General features: G+C 38.0%; 1 protein-coding gene across 1 annotated transcript in view; it reads right to left on the bottom strand.

The window, feature by feature from the left end:
* The window catches only part of Ptgr2 (prostaglandin reductase 2), a 39,052-nt gene that overhangs the window by 20,997 nt on the left and 7,971 nt on the right, over positions 1-10,084 (bottom strand). Inside the window, exons 2-4 of the mRNA XM_023703487.1 lie at positions 7,199-7,279; positions 5,582-5,700; positions 4-195 (exon numbers count right to left, since the gene is read on the bottom strand). Coding sequence (XP_023559255.1) covers positions 4-195; positions 5,582-5,700; positions 7,199-7,235 — 348 coding nt within the window. The 5' untranslated portion in view covers positions 7,236-7,279. The remainder of the gene's footprint in view (positions 1-3; positions 196-5,581; positions 5,701-7,198; positions 7,280-10,084) is intronic.

Below are 10,084 nucleotides of genomic sequence, written 5' to 3'. Positions count from 1 at the left end.
TACCTTTTCAAGGCTATTTCCATCCAGAATAGCTCTGGTTTGCCAAGGCCAATAGAAGGAAGTAACAAAGTCACCTTTCGTCAAATTAGTATGCCTGCTTTCTTCTACAACTCCAATACCACCACCATCGGCCACCTGAGACAGCTGCCAAGGTGCTAGGTAATCAGTACCTGTGTCGTCATTCATCTTACAACGCTGAAAAAAAAACCAAATTGATTATGACAATTTTGCTGGGTTCTGAGCCACACTTTACTGATTTACTCAGTAACTACAAGAAACATATATAAGTAATACTAACAACAATGTTAGTCAATGGGGGCCAGGGAGATAGCTCAGTAGATAGAATAAGCGCTTCCCTGGCAAGCGCAAGGCCTGAGTTCAATCCCCGGTTCCACCAAAAAAAAAAAAAGAAAAAATACAAATCAAACAATGTTAGTCAAACAAATAACATGTATCTTAATTTCTCCATTAAGTTTTTGTTTTGTTTTGTTTTGTTTTGCGGAACCGGGGATTGAACCCAGGCCCTTGCGCTTGCCAGGGAAGTGCTTATTCCACTGAGCCATCTCCATGGCCCCTCCATTAACTTTTTATTTGAAAAATAATGCACTTCTCTAAAAAGTAAAGAAGTGCAATTAAAAAGCCTACAGTCCACACACTCTGGGAGGCTGGTCCCAAGTTCAAGGCCAGACTAGGCAATTTAGCTAGATCCTGTCTCAAAATATAAATAAATGAAAATGGCTATAGAAGTAACTTAGTGTCAAGGCTCTGGATTATATTCCCACTACTGGAGGAATCAAAAATAGGAGGGAAGGAGTTAAGTATGGGTTCCATTCTTGGTACCTCAAAAGTAAACAAATAAATAACTTAGTAATGTTCTAAAATTAGATTATAATAGTCAAAACAGCATAGCACTGACATAGAAAACAGACAAACAGGCCAATGGAACAGAATAAAGTCAAGAAAGAAACCCATTACAACTGATTTTCTTTTTTTTTTTTTTTTTTTTTAAAAATATTACATTGATTTCAAAATTCAATCATATTTTTATACTTTCTACTGGATGTTAAGACCAAGATATAGCAAGACCTATATACCCAGAAATGTAACTTTTGTATCTGATAAGGTCAGCCAAGTACTCTCACGATTTATCCTGTAGCCCTGTACCGACCTTTGTACATCCTTTTGTCAGTGTCTGACCTGAGGATGAGTCACGGCCATTGCTTGACCAATTTGCTCTCTGTGAAAGCTTGAGAAAATGTTTTTTCTCTCCATGTGATTCTCCACAGGCTCACTTTAAATCCTCGAACACATTTCTCTGTGGCTCCATAATCTTTTTGATCAGAAAGTTTGGAGCACAACTGAGTTACATGTTGTTACAGTACAGGTTCTCCTATGTCCCGAGTCTTCACTGACCTTGAAAGGCTACGGCCAAAATGTTGGCTAATCATGTAGCCCTTCTTTTTCTCCAAATTTTGATCTGCTAACTTAGGTTGTTAACCCTCCAGAAGAGAAGCTAATTATTAACCTGCAATATATGCAGTATGGTTTATCCTATCTGTAGAAATATCAAACGTTTTGGCATATCCTGGAACAGGTATTTTCCATCAGATATTGATATGTTGAACTTTAAGTCCTTGCAGAATATGAAGGAAAAATAATTATATAAAAGTAGAAATAAGCATTTACATATTTTTACAAAGAAATTTAGAAACCTAGTCATATATGGAATTGTAAGTCCTTATATTAAAGAAACTGTTTTCTTATAACATGGAAAACACAGAAGAAATAGACAGATTCCTAGATAAATATGAATTACCAAGGCTCAATAAAAAAGATAAAAGTTCTAAATAAACCAATATCAGTAAATGAAATTGAAGATACAATTTTTTTGAAGAAATACTTAGGGTTTGTATTTTTTTTTAGAAGAGTCTACAGGGTATTCAGGGTCTCACTACTAGATCAGACCCATAGTGATCTTCCTGTTTACAGCCTCCCAAGAGTTGGGATTACAGGCATGCACCACTACGCCCAGTCTCTTGAAGAAATATTTTAAAAGCTACTGACAAAGAAAAGCTCAGCCTCTGACAGATTCACTGCTGAATTGTACAAGAAATGTAGAGAAGACCTAACGCTGCTACTTCTCAAAGTCTTTAAAATGAAATTGAAAGGGAAGCAATACTCCCAGATTCATTCCTGGAAGTAAGCATTACCCTAATGCTAAAACCAGAGAAGGATCCAACCAAAAAAAGGGAACTATACACCAATCTCCCTATTGAACATAAGTGCAAAAATCCTCAATAAGATACTGGCAAACAGAATCCAAACAGTCTTCAGGAAGATTATACATCATGATTAAGTAGGATTTCCAGTGATGCAGGGATGGTTCAACATATGCAAAACAGTAAAATATAACATACCACATTAACAGAACCAACAAAAAGCACACGGTTATCTTAGTAGACACAGAAAGGCATTTGACAAAGTCCATACATATTCATGATAAAAATCCTAAAGAAAATTAGAATAGATGATCTTTATCTCAATTGGATAAAAGCTATCTAGGTCAAACTAACAGCCAACATCATAATAAATGGACATAAGCTGAAAGCTTTCACTCTTAAAATCAGGAACAAGACAAAGATGTTCACTGTCACTACTCTTGTTCAATACAGTTCTGGAAACATTAGCCAGAGAAATTACAAGAGAAAGAAATAAACGGAATAAAGATAAAAAGGGAGAAGTTAGATTATCATTATTTGTGGATGACATGATACTTTAAATAGAAGACACCAAAAACTTTACCAAAACACCTCTAGATTTAATAATCAAATTTAGTAGTGTAGCTGGATATAAAATCAACATCAAAAATCAATAGCTTTTCTGTATACAAATAAACTCACTGAGAGAGAAATTAGGGAAACAACACCTTTCACAATAGCATCCCTAAAAATGAAACACTTAGGTATCAATCTATTGAAATAAATAACCTCTACATTAAAAACTACAGTACTCTGAAAAAGGGGATCAAAGATATCAAAAAATAGAAAGGTATCACCTGTTTTTAGAAGAACCAATATAGTGAAAATGGCCATACTCTCAAAATTTTTATGCAAATTTAATGCAATACCAATGAAGATTCCAACAGCGTATCTCACAGAATTAGAGAAAACAATCCTAAAATTGATGTGGAGCCAGAAGAGACCTAGAATAGCGAAAACAATTCTGGGTAACAAAGGCAAGGCAGGGAAGAGGGGAGTATCACAATCCCTGAGTTCAAATTATGCTATAAAGCTACTGTGTTAAATCAGTGTGGTACAGACAAAATAAAAGACCTGAAGATCAATGGCACAGATCAGAAGACCGAGAAACAACTCCAGACATACTCAGCCACCTTATCTTCTTCATTGGAAGAAAGATAGCTTCTTTAATAAATGGTGCTGGAAAAAAGTGGCTTTTCACATGATGAAGAGTAAAACTAGACCCACGCCTAACACTGTGCACTAAACTAAAATTGAAATGGACAAAGATCTACATATAAAGACCTAAATATTAAAACAGAAGCTAGCTGTCGTAGTGTATTACTGTAATCCCAACACTCAGAGGCAGAGGCAGGAGGTTCACCATGAGTTTGAGGCCAGCCTGAACTACATGGTGAGATCTTGTGTCAAAAGCAAATAAAATGGAACATAATAATAATAATAAAACGTTAAATCTGCTGAGAGAGAATAGGCAGAATTCTTGACATTGATATAGGCAAAGACTTCATAACAAAACCCCAATCACAAGGAACTATCACAAAGAATCAACAAGTAGGACCTATTAAAAAAAGCTTTGCACAGCAAAAGAAATCACTAACAGAGTGAATGGAAAACCCACATAGCCTAGCATGGTGGTGCATGCCTGCAATCCCAACACTCAGGAGGCAAGAGGATTACTGTGAGCTCCAGACAAGCCTGGGCTACAAAGTGAGCTCAAGGCCAACCTGAACTGCACAGAAAGACCCTGTCTCAAAAAAGACCAAAAAAACCAAACCAAATAAACAAACAAACAAACAACAACAACAAAAAACCCCCACAGAGTGGGGGAAAAAACTGCCACTAAGTTCTCAGACAAAGAACCAGTATCTAGAATATGTAAAGAATTAAAAAAAATTAAAGACCTAATTTTAAAGACCCAATCCAAAAATAAGCATTTGAAATGAATAGGTACTTCTCAGATGAAGAAACAGAAATGGCAAATAAATATATGAAAAAACGTTCAACATCACTGGTCACTGAAGAGATGCAAATTAAAATATCACTGAGATTCCATCTTACCCCAGAAAGAATGGATATCTTCAACAATTCAGCTAACAACAAATCTTGGTGGGCTGTGGGGAAAAAGAACCCTTCGCTATGACTGGTGTGAGTGTAGACTGGTGCAACCACTGTGGAAATCAGTGTAGAGATCTCTCAAAAACCAAGACTAGGACCAGCAATATAGCTTTGCATACTAAGTGCCTGCTTAGACAAGCGCAGGGTCAGGGTTTCAATCCCCAAAACTGGCTGCACTGGCCCCAAGGTGCACTAAGCTGGCGAGTCTGGGCATGGTGGCACATGACTGTAATCCTAGCACTGGGGAGGCTGAAAATAGGAGGATCACTATGAGTCTGAGCTGTATAGCAAGACCCTGTACCAAATACATAAACTGAAAAAAATAGGACCAGAGGTCCCATTTGACTCAGGTATTCTCCTTCTTGGTATCTTCCCAAAAGAATGAAAAGCCTCATACCACAGTAATATATATGCACCCATGCTTAGAGGATCTAAGTAGCAGAAGGTAAAGGCTTGGCCATGAGATACAGTTAGGAATATAGAGACTATAACCTCTGAGAAACACAGCAAGAAGACAGCCCTTCAAGCTCAGGTTCATGCCTGACAGTTGCTTTGTTTAGTCCTCAGCAATATACACCTTGTCCAGAACTCTCCTTTTATCCAGAGGAAGCATAAATGAGTCTGTTTCTTTCCCAAAAAGATCAACTAGAATAGGGTCAGTGAGATAGCTCAGCAGACCATGCCCTTGCCTAGGTAAGCACAGGGACTGGGGTTCAATCCCTGGCACCACACAAGGTGCACTAGGGCAACTGAGACTGGGCGTGATGGTGCACATCTATAATCCCAGCACTGGGGAGGCTAAAAGCAGGAGGATCACTACAAGTCCAAGGTGCACAGTGAGACCCTGTATGAAACACATTGAGAAAAAAAATTTTTTTTCTGACTAGAATAAAGAATAAAGATCTTGTAAATACCCTGTCTTGAAACCAGATCTGAATTTCCAAATGTACTTTATTATTTTCAATCTTTATTTACTACTGGGAAGTGACATGGATATCTGGAAGAAACTGACTACTACTATTATAAAAAATCCACGCCCTCTACAGCATTGCTAATAACACCAGTAAGTAAAAACAAAGGTAATCTGTAGTTCATAAGTATTGAGATGTAACTACTCAAATATCAGTCATAAGGACTACACAATAAAATTCCAAAGCAAGGACATGAAAACAGAAATACTTTCACCAACTCATAATCTTGGCTCTTACCATGTAAGGATCCACAGAAAGATAAAGAGTTCTAACTTGAACTTGCCCTTCATTGATATTATCTGGCAAAGGGATTTCTTCTATTCGGAAATTCTCTGCCACTGGATTGCCATTTTTTCCTATGATAGCAGGCAAAAATATAAAGTCAAAAAATCATTTTCCTGTATAATTTTTAAAAGTTCACCCTAGGATTCAAAACACTCTCTTTTAAATCCATATTGTCGGGGCTGGTGAGATGGCTCAGTGGTCTAAAGGACCTACTTGGAACAAGCTTAGCAAACACAGGGACCACGGTTCAATCCCCCAGCACCACATGCCAGCCAGCCCCGCCCCCTGGTGGGCTGAGCTGGCCACACACACACACACACACACACACAAATAAATAAATAAATTTTAAAAAAAAATTTAAAAAAAAAAAAATAAATCCATATTGTCTTTTAATTTCTCTGTAACTGCAGAAATGACTCTATAAATTCTAAAAGTCTCATCATTCTTTTTCCATTCTTTTAGAATATTGCTGTCAGCTTGTAATTTTCTTTAATAAAATGATAGCTAAATTATTTCACATAGTATAGTACAGGAGTTTGAAAAGTAAAAATCACTCAACTTTTTTTTAAATTATGAGAATTAAACTTTACAAACTAGCAAGAACACGACAACCAGAGTGAAATATTAGCTTTCCTCTCCCATTTTGAGAAGCAAACAAAACTTGCACAAGGGTCTGAGTTCCATCCCTGGTTCCACCAAACAAACAAACAAACAAAAAAAGAACTCATTTGAGGCCGGGGAGATAGCTCGAGTAAGTGCTTGCCCAAGGTCCTGAGTTTGATCCCTGGTACCATTAAATAAATAAGTAAATAAATAAAAATTAAGTTTTTAAACCTAGGGAATTAGAATTTGTGAAGTCTGAGACAAATACATAAGCAGAAAATGTCAGCACTAAAACTGTGCTCACCTTCAATTATATTTAACATCAATAACTTTCCAAGAATCAGCTAGGTAATAAAGTGGAAACAAGTATCTAACTGCTCACGTTACTAAGCTGAGGCCAGGAAAGCTGAGTGGCTTCCTTAGACCATGCAGTAGGTAAGAAGCAAAACCAGGGCAACTTGGGGCCTCAACCTCTCAGGTTACGTCTATACCTAAGTTTCTGTGCCTCAGCACTGACAGACACCATCAGGATGCATCACAAAAAACAGAAAAGCAAATGAGAATCAGCGCTACCTACTGTGAAGAAAAAAACAAAAGCTACACACACTTGCAGTACAGCCTATCAAATGTTATGATTCATGATCCTTTATCTCATCACTGTTATACTGTTCAAAGGACTTCTAATATTATTTATGGTCTAAATATCTTACTACCTTAATTTATCACACTGCCATTGCAATTGGTTGCATTTTTTTGTTTTCTGGTTTTTGTTTTTTTGAGACAGGGTCTCGCTAAGTGGTCTAAGCTGACCTTTAACTCACGATCCTCCTGCCTTAGCCTCCCAAATGCTGGGATTCCAGGCATGAACGTGCCATTACACCCAAAAATAATCAGTTTTTGCTCTCCCATTTGCATTAATATTTATCACAAACCAGTGTTGTTTACTGATGACAGATAAATACATACCAGGTCGGGAATTCAATACCACTCTTTGTACAATCATCTCTTTGTGCAGTGGTCCCACAAGATTTTTGTATAAAATAACACCTATAAAACAGAAAAATTTTAAATCACAAAAAAGATTTCAAGTATTCAACAATTTAAAAAACAAAAAAAGTCCATTTGTGTTTCTGAATGAAGACAGGAAAAAATCCTAGGTAGGATCCAGAAGAGAAATATTCTCCTGTCAAGAGTGGCTACCAGGGCCGGGGAGATGGCTCAGTGGAATAAAAGTGCAAGGGCTGAGTTCAATCCTCCCTGGTTCCCCCCCCCCAAAAAAAAAAAAAAAAAAAGCCTAATATGCAGCAGAGGTCGAGGGCCCTATTCCAGGGTCCTCAGCCCTTCCTTGGGCTGGTGAGATGGCTCAGTGGTCTAAAGCACCTACTTAGAACAAACTAAAAGCATAGGGACCGCGGTTCAATCCCCCAGCACCACATGCCAGCCAGCCCCGCCCCCTGGTGGGCTGAGCTGGCCACACACACACACACACACACACACACACAAATAAATAAAATTTTAAAAAAAAGAGTGGCTACCAAAAAAAAAAAAAAAGGTTTGGTCACTAAAGCAAACCTATTAGACTGTTTAGCTAATAGGAACAAGTTCACTGAAGACTGAATAAGGCAATTTCATTTTGGCCTCAGATAATTCAAGCACATACCAGATAATTCTTCATACCATCATGATTAAGCATCCTAATATGGCTTGATTAAAAGAAAAGCATGACACATTTCTCTAGAGCTAGTAGGTTAATTTAGCAGCAAAACACAAACCACCAAAAAAACAAAACAAAACAAAACAAAAAACCATAAACCACCTAGTTGAGTTGTGACCAATTTTTCAAATACTTTTTATTCATTTATCAAAACAGAAATTCTGGGGCCAGGGAGATGGCTCAGTGGGATAAGCGCTTCCCTGGCAAGCGCAAGGGCCTGAGTTCAATCCGCGGTTCCACCAAAAAAAAAAAAAAAAAAAAAAAAAGAGGAAATTCTTTTATAGTTTTGCTGACTATAAATGCATTACATTAAATCCCCCTATTGTGGCATATACCCACACGTTGTTAAAACCTCATGCACACATCAGGATTTTTGGAGCTTGCTAGATCTAGGGCATGTGACACTGGGATCAAGGGTGTGTGGTACTAAATTGGTCCACTGATTAGAACTGGCACAGTTCCAGCTGTGGCTGAGTGGACTGACCCAAGACAGAAGCCGCACCCTAGGTGTGGATGGCACCACTCCAAAGGCTTGTGGCCTGGATGAGTGAACAGGAAAGCCAGGCTCACTGTCTGCTGCCTTCTGCCTGCCACACCACCATCTGTTTCTCTTTTGTGATAAACCTGTGCCACGTCATCCTGCCTTGAAGCCAGCTGACTATGGACTGAAACCTCTACGAAACGTGAGCCAAAATAAACTTTTCTCCCTCTAACTTGTGGGTGTTACAAAGAGTAGCTGAGCCCCTCCCCCTTTTGGAGACAGTCTTTCTATGCTGCCCAGAGAGGCCTTAAACTCCTGAACTCAAGTGATCCTCTTGCCTCAGCTTTCAAGTACCTGGAACTATAGGTTATTGCCACCGTGTCCCAAAGCATTTTTAAATTTTCATTGTTCAATCTTATAAGAAATTCTGGGCCAGGATATAGCTCAGTGGCACAATCACCTGCCTGGCAAGCACAAGGTGCTGAGTTCAATTCCCTAGTACTTCCCAGAAAAAAATTTGAAAGAAAGAAGTTAATTCTGTATTAAAATAAATTCTGTATAGAATGGTCAAAAAGGTAAGCAAAAGATCCATTTATTCCAGGCTCAACTTCCAAGTTGAGCTTATGAAAGCAGCAAAACAAAGTTTCAGTGCTGGAACTATCTGACTTGAAAATCCCTTAGCTTCATGAGCAAAAAATGAAAAACAATCAAACCCATGGTATCTCTGTGTGTTAGACCTAGTTGTGAATGTATAGATGATCTCTCATTTAGTCTCCTGACAACACTACTGAGCACAGCTTCTCCCTTTTAAAGATGAGGGAACTGCGGCATCCTAAAGGGCATAAGCACTTACTGAAGTGGTCCAGATTCAAACCCAAGTAATATGACATTCCCCTTAATTACTATTAAAAAGTCCATCCTACATGTGTTTGATTTTTAAGATATTAAATAATATTTTTAATATTTGTCTTAAGTTAATACATTTATATATCATTTGTTTTCTCATTAGACATTTTGCTATCTTTAATATCTAAGATGAGAAGCCAAAAGAAGGTCATTCTATCAACTGCTTTAGTTGGGTGGTGGTGGTAATGGGAATTGAACCCAGGGCCTTTGCAATAGGATAAATGTTTAAATAAAGAACAATTTACTATGGTAACAGACACACGGCCATGAATCCCCCTCAGAATACTCCCCCTTGCTTCAAACACACTCAACTGTTCTCAACACTTTCTGAAGCAGTTCTGGAAGTCCTCTTTTGGTAATGTCTTTAGTCACAGCTGTGGCTGCCTTCATGCCCTAAATGGACTCAAAATGCTTACCTTTCAAGGTTGTTTGGACACTGAGGGCGTGGACCACTAGATATAGTGGAAAGGTGGGTGAGGACACACTGTGCTCTTTTCACAAACCTACCTGTCCTTCCACTGAATTACACTTGGCAGCCGCATTCACTATATTTTCTTTTAATCACAAAAAAGGCTTCCAGAACTGCTTCAGAAAGTGGCAAAAGTGAGTTTAAAGGAAGAAGTAATATTTTGACGAGGATTAATCATAATGCATCATTATGATTTTTTTTTGTGTGTAGATGTACAGACCTGCAGTATGCACGCATACTTTTTTTTGACATCAGTTATTTTTATTTTAAAGAAAGAAAAAA

This window comes from Octodon degus, unplaced genomic scaffold, assembly GCF_000260255.1.
Source record: "Octodon degus isolate 3935 unplaced genomic scaffold, OctDeg1.0 scaffold00007, whole genome shotgun sequence".
In the NCBI taxonomy this organism is placed as follows: Eukaryota; Metazoa; Chordata; class Mammalia; order Rodentia; family Octodontidae; genus Octodon; species Octodon degus.
This window is presented reverse-complemented; position numbering and strand designations above follow the sequence as displayed.